At 44.3% G+C, this 25,266-nt stretch overlaps 1 protein-coding gene across 1 annotated transcript; it reads left to right on the top strand.

The window, feature by feature from the left end:
- The first annotated feature begins 871 nt into the window (after window positions 1-871).
- Window positions 872-16,744, top strand: DCT (dopachrome tautomerase). The gene is made up of 8 exons (XM_040585215.1): window positions 872-1,366; window positions 6,831-7,130; window positions 8,582-8,682; window positions 9,764-9,930; window positions 11,544-11,723; window positions 11,829-11,964; window positions 13,715-13,916; window positions 16,126-16,744. The coding sequence occupies exons 1-8, from the start codon at window positions 970-972 to the stop codon at window positions 16,305-16,307; spliced, it is 1,665 nt and encodes a 554-aa protein (XP_040441149.1). The 5' UTR covers window positions 872-969; the 3' UTR covers window positions 16,308-16,744.
- The last annotated feature ends 8,522 nt before the right edge of the window (window positions 16,745-25,266 follow it).

The following is a 25,266-nucleotide window of genomic DNA, read 5'->3' as shown; positions in this document are numbered from 1 at the left end:
TCAGCAGATCATTCAAAGTTCTGTGGGATTCGCTGCATGTCGCTCAGATAGGCGATTCGAAAGCCCTTCACTATAGATCCTTAAACGGATCACGTCGGGGTCACCAATTTGCGGCGAATGAAGAGACGGGACGCAGCTTGATGCAAGCAAATGTCAATTTATTGTACAGAAGCACGAGGTTTTATAGACTTTCAGAAGCTGCGCGTTTTAAACAGATTGGTTCTTGAAGCTAAGCCTTGCATACTAGGCAATCCCTGATTGGTGGTTAACTGCCATCAATTAACAACAAGGTGTTATCTTTCCTTGGCGCCATCCGTCTCCCACTCCCCTGTGCTCTGCAAACACGCCTCATCATGTTAATTGTTGTCTAGACAAGCTCGAGCACATTCCCCTCAGCTAACTGATTGCCGCGCATTGTCCCAGTTTGCAGACCGCTCCTGCAATGCACCTATATCCTCTGTGCTTCCAGTTAATTTTCTACTGCTACTGCTTTAGTGGAAAGTATTATCTTGCAGTGAATGAACTGAAAAGAGAAGGGATTTCCTCTTCTATTTATCATCTGTTTACAGGGTTTTGATTAAAAGAATAAACCTGCTTTTCCAGCCACCTCAGCTAAAACAAGACCATTAATTTCTGAAAGCTCATGAAAGACTTGGAGAAAAAATCCGAGGTATTCACTCTCCTGACAAACTGCCAAAGCCTGCAGAACTTGCTCTCACGCTGGCACTTTTTTCTGCCCTTGATGTCATGTGCAAAACACGAGGATTTGTGCCCTGCTAATCCCTCTAATGAGGGCTTCTCCCAACCTCTATATAAACGCTGCTCAAAGCCGTGGCTGCTGGGCAGGCACCACAGAGCCAAAGTGCCTGTCTTTTGAACCGCATTCAAGGCAATTAGAGACTGTGATTAAACAAACACCCAACACTGGCACCCTCAGCAGCGAGAGGGATTATCCCGGTTGGCTGGGGCATGGAGCTACGGCGAGGCCAGGTTGTCCCACAGCAGAGATCTCCCTGCTCCGCTCACTCAGGTCCAGCAGAGAGGCAGAGACTGCACCCAGCCGTAATGGGCGCCCTGAGGTGGCTTTTCTGGGCTGGTCTGTTCTACCTGAGCTGCTGCTGTCTCCCCCAGGCACAGGCACAGTTCCCCCGTGCCTGCATGACGGTGGATGCCCTTCGCTTGAAACGCTGCTGCCCGGCCTTGGGGACAGAGCCAGGCAATGTCTGCGGGTCCCTGCAGGGCAGGGGACGGTGTCAGGGTGTGCGAGCAGACACTCAGCCCTGGAGTGGCCCCTACACCCTTCGAAATGTGGATGACCGGGAACGGTGGCCCCTCAAGTTCTTCAACCAGAGCTGTTGGTGCACAGGTGAGAGGGGTGCTGGGGTGAGGAGACTGGGATAGATGGGTCTGTTAACCTTGCTCCGAAGGCCAGGAACATCCCTGGTGGCATAAGGCATCAAGATGGCTTCAAGTATTACCAGTTTCCAAAAAAATACTGTCCTGTTCATGATACTGTCAGCACATCTTCAGAGCAACAGGGTTGAAAATGTGTTTTCTCTCATGCACGTTTGGGTTTTGCTCTTTGCCCCTGGAATTGTGCCTGTAGCCACTCATCACCCTTCTCCTCAGGGTTTTGGATGTTTCAGTACTGCATTCATCATCATGGTGCAGTGAACCTGGATCAGTGTCTTAGTCAGAGATTTATTGCTCTTGGAGCAGTACTTTGCAGCATGATGTACCCCTGCGCACGGCGTGGATGTCTGACCAGGGTGTTCCCTAAGGTTGTTAACTAAATCTGTAACTTGCATTGATCCGAAATGAGTCTGTACAACCACCAAAGAGGCTATCCTGTCCTTTTCCTCCCCATCTCCAGCTGCTCCTTTCCACCTGTCACTTTACATGGGCTTCAGCCTTCATGTGCTGGAGACGAAGCAGATCAGGGATGAAATGTGCTTGAAGGCTAACCTGGCCAAAAGGATCAGGTTTGAATAAGACCAGTTCACCAGTGCTGGCAGGAGGGAGGGGGTAGGAAGGTGAGGTCAGGGCAGGATGAGGTGACAGGACCCTTTCTCGGCAGCAGCCCTGGCTGAAGAAGGGTTAAAATGAGTAGGAACTGCAGCCTCAGCCCCAACTGCTTTGCAGGGCTGGCAGGAGATGGTACCAGGAGACAGGCAAAAAGGCACATCTCAAGCACTGAAAGTCACTTGCTAGGCAGATGTCAAATGCAGCCTGGGATTTCTTGTTGGAAACAAAAAGTTGTTTGAATTTTCTAATACGGGAAAAATAGCCTGCTTTCCTTCAACCTGGTTCTTAGAACTAGCTGAACTGTTTTGTCTAAGATACACCTTGGCTCTCACTATCAAAAAAGTCTAGTGAGAAGGAAGCACTGCAGAAAATTTCAGCCAACAAGGTTAAGTTTTGCAATGTTCTATCAACTGAAAGCGCAGAGGTAGTGGCATGTGGCTTAAATGGATACATGGTGTTACTGAAGCTCCTCAAAATAATAACAGGCTTTAGCATATAATTTGGGTTTTATCTTTTCCTTTTATTAGATTTCAAATGCTTGTGTGGAAGTACTTTTCCATACTTCTTACCAAAAAAATTGGATGTAGGTTTTCTTTCATTTTAAAGGTTCTTTTATACCTCCAAAACTAAAGTCAGGTATGACAGACCATCACAGACCCCGAGTCAGAAAAGCACCAAAGCACATAAGCATACACCAATATTTATGCAGTCTAAGTAATTAGGGCATCAAAATTTAGGAGTAAATTGAAGAGCAGTGCAGACAGACATGATCTGCATAGGCAGATATTAATTTACTTCCAAGTAGAGGCGAGCACCAGCATTTGATATTTGCAGGGCTAGGTCCCAAGTTTTGTGAGGAGAACGTAGTGTCCTTTCATTCAGCCTTCGGCTGAGCTGTCTGCTCTCCTTGACTCTTCAAATCTGGTTTCTCCTGCTGTGTTTTTATTTCACTTACATTCCTCTTTCTCACTGAAGTCTTTATTATCTAAATGTACCAGCGATAAACCGCTGAGGTGGAAGACATCCTTAAGGATTATTTTCAGAAAGTTTTCCTGTGCTCTACTCTGCTTGATGTTGCATGCAAAGGCATTTCTGGGAGAACGCTAAGTTAGCAGCTATGTGGGATTTCAGTTAGATTTGATGCTTTCACAATGCTGGCGATCGTGTATCTGTGTCTATTACTATTTTGTTGCCTTTTTTTTACTCTCTTTTGTACACTTGTTGGCTGTCTATGCACCAGAGGTTCAAGCGCTGTGACAGGTCATCTTTTTGGGCATCTAGGGCTACAGTACCTATGGTAGGTAATATAAATTAAATATGCTCATTCAAAGGGACCTAGAAGAGTGCACATCTCTACTATTAAGGTATCTTATTTTCCAAATAAATGTGATATGTAAACCACCTGTTTGAAATGGTTCCTGGCTTGTGCAAACTCCAACCCATGCCAAGGCTCTTTCTAGCATTTTAGCAGCAATATAAACAGTTGTGTTCCAGTGCCATCTTGGTACTGTGTAATTTATAGTTTAGAGATGGTGTATATGTTAAGTTGTGGGAACACATATTTGGTTAGATAGTGCCATTTAAATGTGTCACGTAGCTGATGGCTGTGTGGCAGGAAACCTGGAGAAGCTGTGAGGAGCAGGGGCCAGGATTTTTCATTGGGAGGGATTCTGGAGTTCTTGCAATAAATTAATCCATTCGAGCTTTCTGCTAAAAAATTAATAGGTAAGGATAAAAGAAACTCTGAAAATTTTGCCATTTGTTTTAGCTGTTCACTGAGGAAAAAATGTCTTAAAATCATACCCATCTAAAGAAAAAAAAAGGAAAAAAAAGGGAAAAAAAAAGAAAAAAAAAAGGAAGAAAATCCTAAACACAAACAAATATCAATCAGTAGTTATTGTGCGGTCAGATTATTTTATTTTTTTTTTCTCAAATTAATGTAAATTTTCTAAGGAAAATTTTTTTTAAAAACACATTTTTTTTCCCCCATTTCTAGGCTTTAGCAGATAATATGCATTAGTCTTTCTTTAACTGGGGACAAATATAACAGAATAAGATTAGTACCACAGAAAGATCCAGCTTTACTTCCCACTTTTTGTAAAAAGAGCCATGGTCAAAAAGACAATTGTAAGTCTGTTGTCAGGCTGCTGCTTGCTGCACATTTCACTGTGTGTTGGTGGCAGCAAAAATATCATCTCTAGGAAAAGGACATGGTTATGGCATGAATGTAGCTGGGAGGTAGCAGAGTTTTTATTTAGTTCCTGTCTGATTTCAGTTTTGAATACATGGTATGTGTTCTACAGTTGGTTTTGGTGCACCTAATATTAATTCAATTTATGTAATTTTTTAAACTAAAATGACCTGATGACAGTTCCTGACAGCGTGCAGTACTATGTGAGGGGGAATACGGTGATTTGTTTTTCAATAGAGTGTATGTGTTGAATGAGACACAACGTTGGATACACCAGTCTCACCCTGAGAATTACACAACAAAGCAGTACTTCAGTGGGATAGCTAAATTTAGAAGAATACGAAGACTTACAAACTAAATGTTATTTTGAGTTCTAAAGGATAAAATTGTACTAATGGGATACAGATCTGGTATAGCATCATAAAAACTCAGCACAGAAGATTACTGTGAAAAAAACCCACTGCAGTCATGTGGTTGCTAGTACAAGATTGTGACAGTGATTAAACAATGACGTAGTTTGAGTTCACTGAGGAGTAATTATCATTCCCATAATGAGGGAATAATTATCATTCGTCTTTTTTCCTGCCACTTTCTAAGGCTGACATGTGGACATGTGCTGAACTTCTTTTTTTCATATAAGTTTTTTTTGAGAAAAAAAAAAAAAAAAATCTTTTCACATTCCTGTGCAGGAATCAATCTGGGGCAGGAAGGTTTAAATTCTATTGTTTAGCTGTAAGCAAATTGCCAGTTAAACCATATAGCTGATATGATGGCCCTCCCATTAGGTAAAAATGAGCTTTTGAAGTAGTTATAAAATATATTTCATTTACTTATTGTAGGGCAATGTGGCTGTGGGATAATGCTAAATTATAATCATACCTTGATGACCCTGTTAAAGCCCGTGCTAGGTACAGATCTTCCACACCATACAGCCTAACCTTATGCCAAATGAAGAGTTAGAAAAGACAGAAGAGCTAACCATTTATCTCACATGGTAGCAATCCTAATCCTACCCTTGGGATACTGCAGTATGAGGGTGTTTCAAATCTAATATAACTCCTGTTTTAATGCAATGGCTAAAGAAGTCTGAAAAGCAGTCCTTTCTCCCCATCCAATAAATGATACGTATTAAGCTGGTCTCTGTGGAAGGAGGAGGCACGGCAGCTGCTCAGATTTCATCTTGGTACAATAAAACAAGGAAGAAGATGGTGAGTTTTGGATGGGTTTCTTTTTACTGAAGAAAAGACAGTTGATGGAGTTATTGATTTGTGTTATGCTCGCTGTCTGAAGACCAACCACAGGCTATGACTGCCTAGAGGTAGAAAAATCCCTGTCTGTGAGTACAGGCAATCACTGGGCTTAAGAAGCAGCTACAGCGGTGTGATAACTGGTGTTAGCATGCACCGGTGATGTATGAACATATATGAAGTGTTGTGTCATAAGAAGTGTCTTTTTCTCAGTGTTTAGGGACATCTGCCCATCCAAGAACACTTCATAAGCCGCTTCCCCATCTCCATGTTAGCCCGAAGCCTGTCCTGGGTCTAGGGGCATGTGGGGAGCAGTGAGATTTTGCGGCATATTGGAAAATGATTGGCATGGGTTGTTGTGGAGTGACTGTATACAGGAGGCTGGAGGGCGGGTGGGTTTAGGGAGTCTCAGTGCAGATTCTGGAGAACAGAGTGGAGATCCTGGAGGACCCCTGGTTGCCCCTGTGCTCCCTCCTTCCTCTGGCAGCAAAGCCCGCTGTCCTATACCACTATGCCTGTGTGCAGGCAGGAGGCATATGTCCACTGCAGGAATGGAAGGCTGCCCCCATCTCCCCTGGCAAAGGCAAAGCAAGCTGCAGCAGGGCCTTTCTGCTGCTGCTGGCGGTCTGCCACGGTGGGCAAGAGGCCATGCTTAAAGCAAGCGCTGCTTTCCTGGGCTCTTCCACCACGTTACAGGGTCTGAGCTAATGCCCAGAGTGGACCCGATTACTTGACTTGGGAACGATGCCAGCGGGGGATGCTGGTACTGCAGTGTTTCTCAGGCTTTTATCACAGCACCATTTAAAAGTGCTTAAAGTGTGACCTTCTGCACCCCTGATGCTTGTCCTGGATTGTGCTGGGTACCAGATACACCATTAACGGGTGTTAGTTTTCCCAAGTTTTGTCCTTAAGAGAACTGTTTTGTTTGGGGATTTTTTTCTGTGCCTAAGGATCCATGTGAACTCACCATTTCTTGGGTTTGATCCTGGAAGTCTGGCAGTACTTGAGAGCCAGTTGAGCAAAGCACTTCATCATGTGCTTAACCTGCTCAGCCCCCTGTTTGGTGACACTCCTCATGTGTCCGTGGGCTTTGCAGAGCTCCAGGCACGTTGGGGCGTCAAGCCCATCACCCAGAGCTTCACCTCTGCAGCTGGCTGAGTATGATTCTTGGTCCTGCCGTGGCTCTGGGAAGTGAGCTATCCTTCTGCTTAGGCAATTAGCAAAGCTGCTAGCCTGCTCAGCTGCTGTCCCTTCCAGGGACTGGCAACTCTGGGGAAAAAAGAGCACTAATTCTTAATTCTTCTGCATTTAACTGTTAGTTTTCCCTGATTCATAATGTCACAGCTGCTCTTTCCCTCTTGATTCAGGAAACTTTGCTGGCTATAACTGTGGTGACTGCAAGTTTGGCTGGACTGGCCCTGAATGCAACGTGAGGAAGCCAGCGGTGGTCAGGAAGGATGTCCACTCCCTGACAGCAGAGGAGAGAGAGCAGTTCTTTGATGCTCTAGACCGTGCAAAGACAACTGTTCACCCAGACTATGTAATTGCAACTCAGCACTGGATAAGTCTGCTTGGTCCCACCGGAGAGGAACCACAAATTGCCAACTGTAGTATTTATAACTACTTTGTTTGGCTTCATTACTACTCAGTCAGAGACACGCTATTAGGTTAGTGCTTTTCTTATCCAACGGGCTCTGCACGTAAAGGGTGGAAAGTATTGCTGAACAAAGGTAAGTATGCTTAAACTCAGCTGTGCTACTTCATCAAGCAGCGAGTCCCGGTGGGAGCAGATCTATAGAGTGAAACAGTTGGTGGCGAGAAACTGGTGACCGTCCGCAGTTGAGGGAGGTGTGCTCAGCCCTGCTGCAGCCCGGTCCCTGTACCCTGTGGCGACTGGAGCACACCAGGCACGCCCCTGGTGCATCTTCCATCTGACAGGGAAGCAGTTCACAATCTCCGCTACTGGGTGAACTGAAGTGTGGTCAGGCAGTGACTGACTTCAAAACAGATGTTTCTAGTCCACAGGACAAGGTATATTTGGTAGCAGTGGGAAAGGGGATCTGCACTGGTGAAGGCAGCGACCATGCAGAGATGTTGGGGACCAGAGCGCTGCTGCTTTCTGTGGCCTCCAGCCAGTCACTGAGGGTGGGGTTTGCCTGACCATCCACAGCCAGCTCTGAAACCAAACCAGGTTAGAGGTTTAGGTATCTAACCCCATGCTTTCTCCCAAATCCAGATTCCTAGTCCTCGTTGCTCTTCTGGACAGATGCACCTATGCCATCCCCATTTCACAAAGCTCATCTCTTGCAGGAGGACGCACCAGTATGGCTTTTCTACCTGGCAAACTGAACCCAGATCTACCTCCTTGCTAGGGGGTATTTGCTACCCTGGAGTGGATTTCCTTCAGTGTGCCCTTCTGACGATGTTCCGTTTTGCAGAGCTGAAGGAAGCAATCTCTGGCCTAGCAAAAGTGGAGGTCCTTCAGGGGACAGGACAGTCACATGGAAAGGGAAAGGGGCAACTTCTAGTGCTGCTGCAGTGATAAATAAATTCGTGCATGGGCTGAATGAAGCTTGCTGCAGTAATAAACAAATCCATATGCGGTTTGAAGCCTCTAGCTTTTGAGTGTCTTAGTTCTCATGTGTAATAACAAGAGCACAATACAAGAAATAACAAGCACAATTTGAAGAAAATTGGCAAAGGTTGTTGAATTACTGTTGCCAGGTTATGGAAAATGCCAAGGTTCTCATGACAGATACACACTATAAGTCCTGCGGCTGAGCAAGCAAATGAGCTAATGTGGTACATGTTAGCAAGGATCTAAGGTTTTAGACAATAAGACTGTGTCTTAAAACCAAAATCCACTAAAGTGATAAGAAATCTTCACAATATTCTACTGGGGGAATGTGAAGTTTTGAGAAGCACTGAAGTCAATATCCACAGAGGGGTTTGTTTCACTTGTCCCATGTAAATGTTGTAGCTTCTGATGTGTGTGCTCTTTCCAAAGGCGCAGAGCTGTAGGCTTTTGTTTAACTCCACTCCAGGCAATAGAAGAAAGTGCTGCCTTTCTCTTGAGCCTCCTTTGGTGCTAAGTGCTTATTTTATCTTCCTTTTGTAGGACCTGGCCTCCCCTTCACAGGTATCGATTTCTCCCATCAAGGACCCGCCTTTGTTACTTGGCATAGGTACCATTTGCTGTTGCTGGAGAGAGACCTGCAGGTTAGCTGAACAGCCTTTCCCTTTCTTCATGCAGCTTCTCTCTTTTGCTATGTGACTCTCGAGCCAGTGAAGGGTAAGCTGTTTCCTAGGATAGATTCTTACCAAAATTCCCAGGAGTGTTTGTTCACTGATCCTTTTTTGTTTAAATTGAAATTAGTCCTCAGTATCTTGAAAGATACTGAGGATTGAACAGTTTCTCACTGTGAACAGTGATGTGAGGGTTATAATGCAGATTTTTTTTCTTCATCTCCACAACGGAGGACAGATTATGTGAATTAACACTATCTATTAATAAAATCAGAGCAACATCTACACGTAAAACTTGGTAACAAATAGTGTCTGCTGATACTGAAGATACCCAAAAAGCAACTCTAAATATTACCCCTTTTAAATGTGCTTATGTTATACATTTAATACATACATACATTTAGTAATACATCTTTTACAGAAATATATGTTAACGTGCCCAACAGTCAGTTGCCAAAGCATTGACTCATTTCCATTTGCATTATTTCTACGTTGGAAATGTTACTGTATTTCAGCCTTGCAGATCTCTAATGAAAATGGTTGGTATCAAAATAGCTGCAGGATCTTGCTTGCGTGAAATCGTGTCTAACAAGCAAGGGCAAGCAAATGCACTGTATTCCTCTCTTAATGGAAGTTCAGATTCTTCCCCAGGGCTAGCCTTTCTGGAGCGAAAGCAAACCACATGCTCAATTTTACCCATTACCCACTTACATAACTCAGAAAGCCTCTTAGTTGCTTAAGGCTCAATTCACCTCTGCTGCTGCCCTCCTGCCCAATCTCTTGAGTTGGCAGAAAGCCTAACATGGACAAAAGCAGCGCAGTCCAACGTTAAAGGAACCAGTGACAATGTCTTTGCTTGGACTGACTTAATGCCCCAATCTTTTGAAAGGAGTTGGAGCAGCGCTGTGAAATTTGTGTAGCTGAAATGCAGAATGAAAAGTAGAATGTCCAGTGAAAAATCTAGTGAACACCCAGTGAAACAACTTTCAGGAGCCCCTTTCTTTCTCTTTCCTTTGAAGGTGATTCCCTGGTAATGCATTTTTGTCCATTGCAGCGGCTGATAGGCAACGACTCCTTTGCGCTGCCCTACTGGAACTTCGCCACAGGTAGAAATGAATGCGACATCTGCACGGACCAGCTCTTTGGAGCATCACGGCCGGATGACCCGGGGCTGATTAGTCTGAGCTCCAGGTTCTCCCAGTGGCAAGTAGTTTGTAACAGGTACGAGAATATCTTGGGCAAGATTGCATACCGACCAAACCTTGTTGCTGTTCAGTATTGACAGCGTGGGCTGCTCGCTGTGTGAGTGAATGGTGGGAAAAGAGCCAAGGCATCTTTTTTAAAGCTGGAAATTATGGTTGGTTTGTGTGTAGATGGTGCTGTGTAAACTTTTCCCCCTGGTATTACGGAAGTCTATTTTTTAAAAATGATTCTTTTGGTACAGGATTTTAGTCAATTCAGCCAATGTGAGGCTGCCAAAAGTCTGAAGAGTGTGCACACTGGCAAATACCTTTTCAAAGAAGAAATGCCTGCATGTCAGTTCTCTGTAACAAATACCCAACTGATTTTGGCAGCGGAAACAGAAAGCTGTTTTGGCATATAGGAAGCCAGAGACAGGCTGAAAGATCTGTTCCCTTGTATTGGGTGAGACCTTAACCTTGATCTATTTAGTGCAGTTTGGGGATTGACTTCGAAGTGGCTGAGATTTCACATGGAAAACAACACAGACACAGCCAGGAGCTTGCTGCCAGCTCTCTTTAGGCATATACCATTTGGGTGAGAGCAGGGCTTTGATGGGTGATTCACATGCAGGATCAGGGTGCCACGACATAATATGCTGCCAGTTACAATACCCATATAACATTCTTCTGTCAGCTCAGGGGCAGCATGCAGTCAGTCAGACGGAGGTACCGAGAGCTCAGGGCTTTTCAAAAGAGTCTTTCTCTGGGTACCTAAAGAGCTATTTGAAATTCTAGCTTTAGGCACCAGTTGGCTTTAAATCTTGCCCCTACTTTTTCTCCAAGATAAATAGGGCTTTGTTTTTTCTTGAAAACTGAAGTGACTAAACTTTTGCCTTGCCAAGGTTAAACAGAGAACGGCTGTTGTTTACTTCAGGAGTTTCTGAAAATGCCATTTCATTTCGTAATGAATAGCATAGAATTTTTTCAGAAATGTTACACTATTTTTCTCCTCCTCCTTCCCTCTTTACCTCTCTGATATAAAGGACTTGCTTTCCATTAGCTGCTGGGCAACTCCTGCAACCGCAGTTTGTCCTCCAGGCCCTGAGAAAGAGGATGTAATGCATTGCAGTTGCTTTTCTTTGAAAGGGTATGAGGGATGGAAAGGAAAATCCTGTTTTCTGTCATTCCTTGCATTTTCTCAGCCCATCCCACAGTGGGACTTTGCTGGGTTTTTTATCCTCTTTGTTAAGAGTAAAAAACTCAGTCCTTACTCAGGACTGAAAGTTCATCAATTCAGAATTCAAAAGGCTGTTTTAGATTGTCTGGCAAAACCTGTTCTTCCAAAGCCCTTGGGAGGGGAGAATGTGTTCTAAAGCATCCTCTCTCTGTGGACAACGAAGCTGGTAACTCTTGGTCCAAATGACTGACGATCCACAGAGGACGCAGAGCCACAGCAAGACATGGCACAGTGGCAGTCTTGAAATAAATTCAGCTTCCAGGCCACAGGAGGTGAACTGAGATTCCCCAAGTGGTGTCAGTGCCTAACCCCTGCTCGCTCACACATATAGCCGAGGCCTCTTCTGTACTACAGGAGAAAAAGGCAACAACAAATCATCACCTGCTGACTTGTGCCTCTTTCTGTTTCATGCTCAGCTTGGATGACTACAACCGCCTGGTCACGCTGTGCAACGGGAGTGATGAAGGGCCGCTGCAGCGGAGGCTGCCCAGGGGGTCCAGCGAGCAGCTGCCCACTGTGGAGGATGTCAGGAGGTGCCTTTCCCTGCAGGAGTTTGACAGTCCCCCCTTTTTCCGCAATTCCAGTTTCAGTTTCAGGTTTGTCCTTCAGCTGCTCCAGAGCCAGCTGGGTCATGGGTTTTCTTTATGTACGGAGCTGTCAGCAAAATATGGTTACTTGATGCTGCCTTTATCCACCTCCAGGAATGCGCTGGAGGGCTTCGATAAACCAGGTGAAGCCCTTAACTCGCCGATGCTGAGCCTACATAATTTGGCTCACTCTTTCTTGAACGGGACCAGTGTTCTCCCTCATGCAGCTGCCAACGATCCCATCTTCGTGGTATGTCTTTTTCCCCCAGTGTGAGCGGCAGTGGTTGTAGTTCAAAGGCACCTATTTCACCAGGGTTTTGCTGAACAGAAGTAAAGTGAATTCCCTAAAAGTAACTTCTTTAAATAGAAAAGGAGACATCTTTTCTCTTTTCTTGAACACTGTCACACCTGCATAATGGTCAAATAAAGAGGGAAGAAATCTCAGGATGATTTGTAAAATATGAATAAATTTCTGGGGAGAAGAGCTGCTATTCCAAGTCATGTTACCCTGAATCCTTTCATTAGGTGGTATCTAAATTTAATGGCTTATACCAGACAATTTTACAGCAACAAGATAAACTGAACGTGGGGCTAGTTATTTTTGAGCAGTAGAGAATGAGTAGTTTGTTTCTTCATTTCACAATTCACAGGCTAAAAGGAAGTGCATCTCATTTCAGGGTCTCTTGGGAAGTAGAAATAATGTGATTTCACTGGTGCATTGATACAGTGCTGCACTGCAATGAGCAGCACAAATAGCAATGGGCAAATAAAAAACCAACAGCTGACTGCTTACACTTCTTTCTCTCCTAATAAATTCATGCCATTTTCTTCTCCTCTTTGTTAGATTAAACCACACTGATTATACAGATAAATTCTAATACAATTAATTTCTTTCCTACCTTTATTTTAAGTTTGCAACTTTGTGTTGGAGAAATTAATTCAAGTACTTGTGTAGTGGTTCTCCAGCTCATTTTCTTAATAATTCTTGTATTCGTGCATGATTTTTTTCTTGTACAATAAAGTCTTCCTTTCACTGTGCTGTAATTTTATATGCAAGATTACTTTCTGTAGGATATTTTCTAATTTTTTTCCAGCTTTGTAATTAAGAAACATGTGTACAGCAGAAATTAATTTGAATTAGCCCAAACATTTGTAATAGCCATCTGAAACAACTTTCCTATGTTAGTGCTTTATAGACCTATAAACTGACTGGGCAAGACCTGATAGAATTCATGGGTACCTGGAGCTTTGGAGCTGGTGGCACCCTCTAAAATGAGCATGATGTGATCAAATTTCCTGCAATATTTTATACCTGTTCAGAGATGAGAGGTATTAAAATAGATTTGAGAGGTGCATTCACCTGGATGAGCTCAGTGGGCCCTCATTTGAGAGGCAGAGGACCTGCCCATTCAATGACAGCTGATATTAAACTGTCTGGAGAAAGCTTATTATGAACAAGCAGCAACAAAGACATATACAGCAAAATGTCCCATGCAGGAGATTAATTTACTCCCATCTCGTGAGCTTTCCTTGTTTCCTGTAGAGGAATGGAGGCAGTGGGTTGATCAGCATTGCTAACACGCAGCTGTGGCCTTGCCTCAGAGGCGGTGGGTTGATTGACATGGATGATGTGCAGCTGTAGCTTGTCCCGCTAAGTGGTTAAATAGCCCTGAGGATGGTGGGAGAGGGGTTGGATGGAGGAGTGGTGGTGTGGCCTGACCTCTGGAGGAAGGAGATACAGCACTGACAGCAGAATCTGACCGATGGTAAAAGCCTTGTTGTAGCCTACTGGTTTGTTTGTGCTGCAACAATTGGTGCCCCGTGTGAGGCTGACTGAGTTGGACTTTGGCTACAACAGTTACCCATTCTGTAAATTCCATGTAAATTAAATTAACCTCTTCTCTTTCAAAAGCTGCTGCCACCTTAGGTGAGAGTGTTTTAGAAGCCTTTGAGTTCTGAAAGAGATTAATGAATGTGTGTGCCCATGCCTCGATTTGCAGGTTCTTCACTCCTTTACTGATGCCATCTTTGATGAGTGGATGAAGCGGTTTAACCCCCCTGACAATGCCTGGCCTGAGGAGCTGGCCCCCATCGGTCACAACAGACTATATAACATGGTCCCTTTTTTCCCTCCTGTGACCAACAATGAGCTTTTCCAAACCGCCGAGCAGCTTGGCTACACCTATGCCATTGACCTGCCAGGTATGTCTCAGAGATGCGGAGGCTGTTCCAGGCTAAGCAGTGAGACAGCTCACATTTTCAGTGACACAGGCATATGGAGAATAAGGCACCTTTCACAAAACACATGGGTCTGTTCACTTACTCACTAGCAAACTCATGGTGGCACACAGAGGTAGTTACAACTCGCTATGTAAGTCATGGTAACTGCAAGTCTGCACATACTTCATTTGCTCTGCTGCAAAATGCATCAACTTGTACTAGTCCAGTGTTGATGACAGTGCTCCTTTGGGGATGAGGAGTCTTTGATTTTGGCTGCTGCTTCCAGCACTGTTTATGTCTGTTACAGGATCCTTTAACCTGTCAGAGGTCAGGCACCCTGCCAGGGAGCTCATCTGGCTAATGCTGGTCATTAGAAAATACTTGTTTTGCACAGGGCCCTGGATAAAAGAGGTGTGAGTCTCATTAGAGATGAACTCCATTAATCTTTGGATGCCCTGGAGAGATGTACCTGGGTGTTATGTGTTATAAAACCCGAATTTTAAAGATTTTCCATGCCCATCGGTGTGATGTACCTTAAGGTTTGTCTATTTGTTTGAAATTATTTTTGACACAAATCAGATAAAGACAAAAAGCAAGAAAGCAAAGTATATATATGCACAAAATCAAAAATTTGCAACACGAGTTACAAATATTTGTAAAAGGCATAAGGGTAAGAAATGTATGAAAACCATGCTTCAGCAGCTTTACTGAAGATTAAATGTGAGCATTTTCTTTCTGCACCTCGGTATTCCTTTGAGAGGCAGTAGGTGCTTATCTAAACTGTGTGGCCAGGAATTTCTCCTAAATGCTTATCATATATCTGTGGTTTTAATCTGTGGAGACTGTTTAAAGGTCTGTAGGTCTATAGACTGCAAAAGATTGAAACCCTTGTCCTCAGGCTGCATTCATGCAGGGGAGCCCTGACTTGTGGTGACATGCTACCTGCTTCTGCAGTGCTTTTCTTGGGGGTATCCCCAGAATTTCCCCATACAACTTAAACTTCCCCTTTTATAGAGTAAGTTTTCCTCCGCTGGGACTAGTGTCCCCCCTCCTGCTTTGAAAATGCTACTGCCCCTTGGGCATGAGGTACCCAGAAAGGAACAAAGGCAGCTTGTGATTCTGCCACTTTAGCTCTCTGTGAAGCAGCGTTATCTATCCCTGTCTGCATGGTCTGTGTTCAGACAATAAAACTTTTACATCCAAACCCTTCTCTTTTATCTAAGTATATAACTTGCTAATTCTACTTCATGTAACCACATTAGAAATCAACACACGTTAATACATTGCTGGCTCTTACTTGAAAGATGGTAAAGTGCCAAACAATTCTTTTTGGGACCTTACTGAATTTAGGTGTGCTTGCCCTCAGCTCTTTTGTTGACAGAGACTGCAGATTGGGGAACCGAACCTTTAGGTGCTTTTATAGTCTGTGTGACATCTCCCTGGGCCATCCGTCTCCTTAATCCTGCATGTCTAACTAACTTCTACATACCTTAAGTCCTTTTGAGAGCTTTTGTGAGTATTTAGTCAAATGTAATGATTGCCATCTCAGTATATGCGGCATTTTTCAGAACAGCGGAGCAGCCAATTTTTTCTTCTGAAAGCATAAATGAAACCAAATTCAGCCAAGTGGAGCAGTGTTATTAGAAGAATGGGCAATATTATCTTAGAAGACAGTGGTTCCCCAGAAGTGGTTCAAAATCAGAGGATGCAATCTGGAGCTGGCTGGCAGAACCACACTAAACTAGTGTTCTCAGTTAAAAGTTTAACAATGGGCTGCTTTGTGGTCTACAGAAAAATTTGAGGGTTTTCTGTTGACCAAAATAGCTTGGAAACCGCTATGCTGAAATGTCATTATAGAAAGAATTGCTAAGTCATTCATAATTTTGGCCAAATTAGATAAGAGAATGATCTTTTTGTCTTGTCACTGTTAACCTTTCCCATTCTCAACACTTTAATTTGTATGAAAGGTTGAAGTTTAAAATTTAGCTGTAGCATTCTCTGGCAGGAAACATCTTTGGCTCTGGTATATATGTTGGTTACACGGTGCATTACCAGCTTCCCCTGTGGCCAGTGGATTGCTAAGCTACACAAGTAATGATAATTACCAGGCTGTGGGACATATTCTTTCTTCTGTGTAATTTGAAAAATGAAATTATGGGCTCTTCTCACTTCAGATGTTTCATATTTCTAGGTTCCCTTGAAGAAACCCAAGCCTGGGCTGTCATGGTTGGATCCACAATTGGAGGAGCACTTATAGCTCTGGCTGTGCTTGTTTTGCTGCTTGTACTTTTCCAGCACCGAAGGCAGAGAAGAGGTTTTGAGCCACTGATGAACGTGAGCTTCAGCCCCAAAAAGTACATGGAAGAGGCTTAGTGCCCTTGCTTTGTTTCTTTGCATATTCCTGTAGGAAGTGACCTTGATAGCCTTATTGAGATCTTAGCTGAGAGTTTATCACACACTCCTTTGGCAGCTGACTACATTGTTCTCATTCAGGTTTTCCTGTTACCTGTGAATTGTAATATATGCAGTATCTGGGTACATATGTGCAAGGCCCAAGACAGGTCAGATTTGTCTCATTACCAAATATTATCCGGAGTGTGTGACCCTTGTAGGTCATCCTCTATAGATTTAGATCAAGACACCTAAGAATCTAAATAGAAGAAATCCAACTTGAATAACCAAGATAATGTTTCACCTCAGTGTGTTTTTGATTTCATATAGCAGCTCTAAGATGTGCTGAAAGTTATTAACTCTACATATACATTTGAATAACATATTATTTTACAGTTATCAATAAATATTCTTAATAACATAGTCTTTTTTTAAGGTTCAAAGTGTTTCATACTGTTTGCTAAAATACTATAGGAACTCCCTGGTTACAGTTTATTTCAGAAGCACGATCAATTCCATATGTTATTTCCAGTCAAGCTGATGTTTAGCATTAGGTAAACTTCCAAACTCAAATTCTCCTAAAGTTTAAGACCAGGAGTTCCCTGACAGCTGGATACACACTTGTGCTTTATCTCTGTGTTAGGAACCTGTGACACAAGTTTAAAATGGTGTTTCGCTTTCTCCATTTTGGCTCTGCTGCGCTGTTTCATGAATCTAGACTTATATTTCCAAAGTTGGGGACCTGGGACCCATGACCCATGACCCAAGGTAACAAGACTTAGATACCTTGCATTACCCAGGTCTGCAGGTGGGGGATCAGGTTTGGATGTGGCACTCCCTAGACCCTGTCTTAAACATTCCTTTCATAGAAGCATAGAATCATAGAATGTTTTGGTTTGGAAGTGACCTTCAAGATCATCTAGGTCCAGCCCCCCTGCCATGGGCAGGGACACCTTCCATTAGAACAGGTTGCTCAAAGCTCCATATAACCTGGCCTTGAATGCTTCCAGGGATGGGGCATCCACAGCTTCTCTGGGCAATTTAAGCCAGTGCCTCACCACCCTCACACTGAGAAATTTCTTCCTTAGGTCTAATCTAAATCTACCCTCTTTCAGTTTGAAGCAATTAACCCTTGTCCTGTCACTACATGCCATGTAAAAAGTCCCTCTCCAGCTTTCCTGTAGGCCCCCTTTAGGTACTGGAAGGTGCTATAAGGTCTCCCTGGAGTCTTCTCTTCTCCAGGCTGAACAATCTCAACTGTCTCAGCCTGTCTTCACAGGAGAGGTGCTCCAGCCCTCTGATCATCTTCACGGCCCTCCTCTGGACTTGCTCCAATAGGTCCATGCCCTTCTTATGTTTGAGGCCGCAGAGCTGAACTGAACCAGTACTCCAGGTGGAGTCTTACAAGAATGGAGTAGAGGTGGAGAATCACCTCCTTTGACCTGCTGCCCACGCTTCTTTTGATGCAGCCCAGGGTTTGGTTGGCTTTCTGGGCTGCAAGTGCACATTGCTGTGCCATGTCGAGCTTCTTGTCCACCAACACCCCCAAGACTTTCTCCTCAGAGCTGCTCTCAATCCATTCTCTGCCCTCCCTGCATTTGTGCTCGGAATTGCCCCAACCCATCTGCAGGACCTTGTACTTGGCCTTGTTGAACTTCATGAGGTTTGCACAGGTTCAGCTTTCAAGCCTGTCAAGGCCCTCTGATGGCATCCCTTCCCTCCAGTGTGTTGACCGCACCACACCGCTTGGTGTCATTGGCAAGCTTGCCGAGGGTGTGCTCATCCCACTGTCTGTGTCATCAGCAAAGATGTTAAGCAGTGCTGGTACCAATACCGATTCCTGAGGAATGCCACTCATCACTCGTCTTCACTTGGACATTGAGCTGTTGACCACAACTCTCTGAGTGCGATGATCCAGCCAACTCCTTATCCACTGAGTGGTCTGTCCATCAAACCTGTGTCTGTCCAGTTTAGAGTCAAGGATGTTGTGTGGGACGGTGTCAAATGCTTTGCACAAGTCCAGATAGATGATGTCAGTTGCTTTTCCTTGGGCCATCAAAACTGTAACCCCATCATAGAAGGCCACCAAATTTGTCAGGCATGATTTGCCCTTAGTGAAGCCATGTTGGCTGTCACCAGTCACCTCCTTATTTTCCATGTGCCTTAGCATATTTTCCAGGAGGATCTGCTCCATGATCTTGCCAGGTACAGAGGTGAGACTGACTGGCTTGTGGTTTCCTGGGTCTTCCTTATTTCCCTTTACAAGTTCCCTATGTAGACATAGATTTGGACCACCTTTGGGTGGTTCTTCTATGTTATCTTGAGACAGGGTTTTTACACAGCAAACAAAGTCCTGAATAGATTGTGTCAGCTTTGGTTCTGAATACATTACATTAATGGACTGCTCAGATTTTGCATTTTTTGAGGTTCTGAGTCTTAGAAAAACTATGCTTTTGTAGCCTTGATTAAAAAATTCCAGTTAATAATGATTTATTATATTTGATTTAGGCCTGCTCAATACTAGCTGTGTGGACTAGAAAGAAGATCTTAGTAGGTCTTCACATACACTTAGCTTTGAACTGGGATAACTCACAAAACTTACCTCTGAAATGGGGACATTTTTGGGCAAAGAAAAGTTATGATTTGTTCACCATATGCTCAGATAGCCCTTGCTGCATCAGGAGGACAATGATCTGCTGCCATTTCTGCTGTTTTGTGGTGCCTTTGGGGCATCCCAGCACACTTGTTCCTGGTTCATGCCCAAGATGCCAATGGTTGGAGCACTTTTTGTACAGTCACTCGGCCCAGTACCACAGCTCCCAGTTCAGGTTGCCTTTTGGGGGGTTTACCATGTAGGGACCAGTGTGACTTGGTGCTGAGGACATCAGATGAGGTCTCCAGAGACCTGCCTTGGGCCGCGTATCACATCAGTTGGACCCTGATCAGTGTCAGTTTGCAGCCAGGTCTGAGGTTTCCATGTGCCCTTCTCAAGGAGGAGATGTCAGCTACTTTCCAGCATGACGAGACTATCAGTGTTCACACAGAATCATAGAATAGTTTGGGTTGGAAGGGACCTTTAAAGGTCCTCTAGTCCAACCCTGCACTGCAGTGAGCAGGGAGATCTTCAACTAGATCAGGTTGCTCAGAGCCCTGTCCAGCCTGGCCTTGACTGTTTCCAGGGATGGGGTGTCTGCTACCTCTCCGGGCAACCTGTTCCAGCGTTTCACCACCTGCAGTGTAAGAAATTTCTTCCTTATATCTAAATATATATCCTGACAGTCTAAATCTACCCTCTTTTAGTTTACAACCATTACCCCTTGTCCTGTCGCAATAGGCCCTGCTAAAAAGTTTGTCCCCATCTTTCTTATAAGCTCCCTTTCAAGTATTAAAAGGCCATGGTAAGGTGTCCCCTGAGCCTTTACTTTTCCAGGCTGAACAACCCACAACAGGCACCAGTTCATGTTAAATACTGATTTAGAGATGCTGTTGGATGGAGATCGACACCTTTTTGTCCTTCATGTGATGTGGATGCCAAAGTTTAGGAGACGGGTTAGGCTGCTGTTTTCAAGGGTGAATGGGATTCTTCCTTGGGGTGACAGGGCATGGTGTGTGCCTGGCTAGCTTCACCACCTTGGAGGTTTGGATACTGCTCTCCCAAGTGGTGGCTTTGCCAGCTGCCCTGGTTATGGGCAAGTGACAGTGGCAGTGGCATAGAGGAAGGAGAGAGAGAAGGGAGAAATGTAGAAAGTGTGGCTTAGCAGCTAACTTGTTAGAACTCCTTTTTCCCTAAGAGCTCTTGGGTAAAACAAGGGAGAGTTGCTCTGTTCTTACTTGTAAATTGAATGGAAAGGTATTTTCTGTTCCGGAAGAAAAGCAATGAAGGCATTAGATGGATACTATGCACATTAAAAATACCGGGGTCAAAGATCCGTGCGTTACTCTTTCCACTCGCAGGCCCTTAGTTTAATAATTAGGGCTTTAAAACTGTTAACAGTTTTAAACACAGTTAAAATTCTTTTAACGCTTGCTTGTGCAAACCTGGTTGCAGCAAGCTGTATCGAGAGCACAACCTGCCCTCTCGCGGCTCACTGAAAAATTACCTGGGGACACCAGAAAGCTGGTTTTCTCCCTTTTTACGATGTACAGCCCTGGTCTAGCAACCAGGGAAGGTTGTGTCCTTGGTGACAGGAAAAAGTGCGGATAAATTTTATATGAAACGCTTAAAGCGAAAGGAAGTGAGCATAGGCACATTAAAAAACAGAGGGAGGAAATCCTGTAGCAAGTCTGATTGTAAAGGTTAGTTTCACATGTTTTATTGTTCCATTCATCCCAAACTACAGAAAAGGCATTTTTTGTTACTGGTTTATGCAGGTGCAACAGCCTCTTGTTGCATAAGTTGTACTGAAGCTATTACTGCTGGGGCGGGATGAAGAGGGGCTCTCAGAGGCTCCCCTAGACTGCTGAGCTGAGGGAAACAGCGCTGAAAACACACCATCCCCAGTCTCCACCGTGCCCAGAACACCCTGGGATTTTGGTTCTACAAATCAGTGCAAAGCATGACCTCAGCTGGTGCCCATGGACCACTGCCTCTCACTTTTTTCTCTCACATTCACAACGGAGCAGTCACCCAGCCCAGCCCAGGCAGGAAGGATGAGGGACCAACGCATCCATCTTTGTGGCTGCTTTTTACTCAAGACACTTTGCTGGCAGATGGGAGGTATGCTCTTGAATGACTCCAAACTGAGATGGGTGTAATCACCATCCCCCCACTTTTCAAATAAGTCCTGCTGAATTGTTCCTTTCTTCTGACAAAAGGCTCTAATTCAAGCAGGAGCGTGTAACATGCAGCTGCAAATGGGATGTTTAAGCCCCGGGGAGGGACAAGTGCTCAAAACCATCCCTTTCTCAGCCTTTGTGTTAGCTAGACCCATGCAGCTTCCAGCTTTGTGTGTAAGACTTCTGTGTGGATTATCTTTCTGAGGAGTTTAATTCTCTCTAGTTACCAGTTAATTGCTCTCTCAATTGGCTGTACTGGATCCACGGGCAGCTAATGCCTCTTTCTGAGTCACCCAGTGGGTCAGACGCCTAATTTTTTGACTCTGTAGTAAGCTGGTGGCAGCCACATCATCTCTGTCAGTCATGGCCTGTGTCTTTGTGCAAACGATTATCATGGAAATTCTCTGAAGGAATTAGTGAGAACCTGTTTTCTGAGTTAAATTAAATCTCCTTGCTGGCCGTTTAGCTAAATGTTTGAAAAGGAATCTGTTCCAATTCTGCCTGTGACTGAGGAAAGCAGCAATGTAAAGCAACCCCATCTCATGGCTACTATTGTAAAACTGGAAGTTGCAATGCCACTGCTGACTTTCTTTTGGGAGAGGCGTGTGTCTGTGCTTGTGGTGGGAGAAAAGAGGGAGAAGCAGATTTAAAGACCATCAGCTAAACGTGGTAGCGAAGGTACATGTCGCGACGGAGGGAAGACACGGTCACTCAATATGAGTGATCAGCAGACTTCATTTATTGTCCCTTACAGTCACCTTTTATGCCTTCCTATAATTAGCTCATACATATTACAAAAGTTAAGCTCATTATTGGTTAGTTGCCTAAATACCAAGTCCACCCCTGTTTCTCTTCTGTAGTTATCTGTTCCCACCTGTAACATTCTTTTCCCACCAAAATCTTCCTGTTATTGTGTAACAAGGACAGCCAAAGACAGTGTATTTTGCTTTACTTCAGATAAGCTGAGAGCGATGTGCATTTTTGTCCAGCCAGCTGGACTATGTCTATGAGACCTTTTTCAGCTACCCAGTTATCCACAGGTACACACTTACAGAACCAGGCACGTAGGCTGATGGCAACCACGAAGAAAACGAAAAGGGCCAGCTTTGTCCCTTCATGCTATATATGCAGCCAGTTAAGTGCCCTGCACACAGCTGCCTGGAGAAAGTCAGGTTACGAACAAGACTGCATCTATCTCCTGCTGTGCTTCAGTGCTCCCGAAGCTGAGGCACAGCAGACACTCACTCTCCAGTGCTCTTTGCTGAAACTAGGCTTTCCACGACCTGGGCGGCCAGAAGAAATGGTACCAGTGCTGGCTATATTTTTTTCATACCAGCTCTCTCCTTGTGAGAGGGCATCCAACTCCTCTCCTAAAGGCTGGAAGACCATGGGCATAAAAAATTACCTCTACACTGGGTTTCACATTAAGCCAATGTATAAGCCATTGCATTGTATAGATCTAAAATCATGCTCCGATGTTGGCAGGGCACCCTCCAAGGATAAAATATGAGAACTCTCCAGGTATCCATCTGACTGCAGAATCTGTAGGTCTGGTTCATTTTGCCTGTCCTGATCTTCACCAATCCTGTCTACACTCTTGATGATGTTACCATTGTCATGTGTTCCCCCTTCAGAAGGTCCTGAGGCCACTCTCGTGCCAGGACAGATGGGATCTGCAGGCAGCAACCAAGCTGGTAAATGTGACTATGAGAGTGAGAAACCTGAACACACCAAGCTATTCAGTAGAGAGGGAATAAGCAGTCAGGTCTCTTCCACAGCAGAAGATCCCTCCCCATTCCTCTCTCCTCCCTTCACTGCCTTGTTGTCTCTGGCCTGTCAACAAACCCGTGAACCTTGGAGTAACTTCAACAGGCAGGATGGAAAGAAAGTATGGGCTGATTCCAGCCATCGCTCTTGGCAGCACTTCCAAGTGCCTGAATAAAGAAGACAGTCACTTGATCTTAGCTCAGATGAGGTCCTTTCAGCCCTTATCTCTGCCCTCAGGCTTTCTTACAGACTAAATTCAACAGCTGCTTTTTTCAGCACTGTGGTTCTGCCTGTGGTGGGTCTGTCTCCTGCGGTTCCTGATTCTCTGCAGTCATGTAGCAGGAGAGGTCAGCTGTCTGTTTTGGCTATCGTGAATTCTATTATGTGGATCAATGCCTGGGAGACAGGTGCTTAACTGTTCAGTGGTGGGGCCACAAAGACCCCTCCTGCACCTTCCTTCACTTGGTGATTTCATTGCTGCATCCCAGGCTGCTTCCAGGCCTGTTTCGCTGCCATCCATCTCTGAGGGCTGAGTCAATTCTGCCTCTTGGCAGATTCTTTTCATTTCTGACTTACAGGAAGGTCTCCTGAATTTCAATGTCTTTTTTTTTTTTTTTTTGGGTGCCTTTTTCTTGAAAATACCTTTCATCAACTTCATTTTTATGTGGAGGTATTATTGCTCGAATATCTGTAACAGTTTCACAGTTGACTCCTCTACTTGGGTTAACTGAAAAGCTACTAAACACATTAAATACTCAGAAGCTGTTATTTTCAGGAATAAGGCTGGCGTTTTTTGGGATAGAGCCTGAAGTGCTTATTAAACCTTCTTCCTTGGGTTTCTTTTTCACTTTTACCAGGGACTTTCAGACTCCAGCCTGGCTTTTATCAACAAATTCTTCCACTTTCTTTCATGCTGCTGTGTCCTGCCAGCCCATGGTCAGCGGCTGCTCAGGGTGGGGAGACCTTGCCAAAGAGCTGCTGCTTTTTGTGTTGCTCCAGTTGGCTGTGCACAGTGAGAGCATCGCTAGCAGAGCCGCTGTGCTCAGCTTTTCCAGATGCACATCAAATTTACTTAAGTCCTTAGGACCTATGTTAACAACTGGCTTTGTGATTAGCAGGTGCACTCTTGCTTGGCATGCTATGCTCTCGCTGGTCCCCTTGGCCTAGCTGTCTGGCAGAGTGTGAACAAATGGTTTCATTTAGAGCAGCTCTAAGATTCGTGTCACATCCCAAGGGGGCTGCATCTCCTCCCCAAGCCTGGAGATGGGAGCTTTGATGAGATGTAGAAATCCCGTCTTCTGCGGAAGTGTACACCTGGTGTGCCAGACCTTATGGATTTAGAATTCAGCTCAGAGCTTTGAAAAATACTGCTTGTGAAGGCAAAGTACAATCCTTCCCAAGAAAAGAAAAAGCTGGATTTTTAACGGAAGGAAGAACCACCCTTTTATGGAGGCCAAGCACTTTTTCCTACCTCCTTTTCTTTCCTTCCAACACTTTCCATGTGTAATCTTAGGATCATGATTTTGCAAAAAACAATGCAAGCATTTTTTTTTAATATTGAATTTGTTGTTGTTTTAAAATGCAGCCTCCCAACTAAAAATATTTGATCAGGGATGTGACACAGGGAGAGAGATGACAGAGCTCAGTGCTCGTTTACACTATGTCTGTCTGCTGGTAAGAAAGAAGTGTACACTGGTGGCTGCGCTAGGACAAAGATAAAAGGTGTATTTCTACGTAAAACTGAAAAGGGAGAAAAAAAGCGATACTTCTCATTTCAGTCTTGGCTGTATCTAAATATTTTAGCTTGGGCTGGGGATCACCAGTCATGTTTTCCTGATGTACACTTAATTGTGTTATTCAGACAGATGAATTTATGTCAGCTCATCACAACAGCCTGTCTCATGCTCATTTTTGCCTTAGTTGCTGTCAGTCATTCAATATCAGTATGGTTTTTACCTGGAAAGCACACCTCTAGTAGCATTGCACAAAATTGCTCTCTACTTTTCTCTAATGTTCCACCATTTATTTTGTTCAGAAGCAAGGTAAGGGCAGGTTTTACACAGAAAAGTGAATGGGAATTTATTGAACGACAAAATGATTACTTGCAATATTGCCTTTGCCTGACAACTTCCAGTAAATTCATTTTGCAGCCAGGGAATATCAGACTTTTTTCCTTCCACATTTCATGGAGTATGTAGTGGAGTAACTTGCTCTAAAATAGCAAATCCTTCATTTTCAGTTGTGGCTGTGGCATGGTTAAGTACCTTTGAAATTGTTTTAGAGAGGGGTCCCCCCAGATATTTCAATATTTCAGGGCGCTGTAACTACATGTACAGTGAGAATTACTGAACTGGGAAACAAAGTTTTGCAAGCTTCACAGCAGCTGGGAAAAGAAAAA

Source organism: Falco naumanni, chromosome 2 (genome assembly GCF_017639655.2).
Source record: "Falco naumanni isolate bFalNau1 chromosome 2, bFalNau1.pat, whole genome shotgun sequence".
In the NCBI taxonomy this organism is placed as follows: Eukaryota; Metazoa; Chordata; class Aves; order Falconiformes; family Falconidae; genus Falco; species Falco naumanni.
Note: the sequence above shows the minus strand (reverse complement) of the source record. Positions and strands in the feature narration are given on the sequence as shown.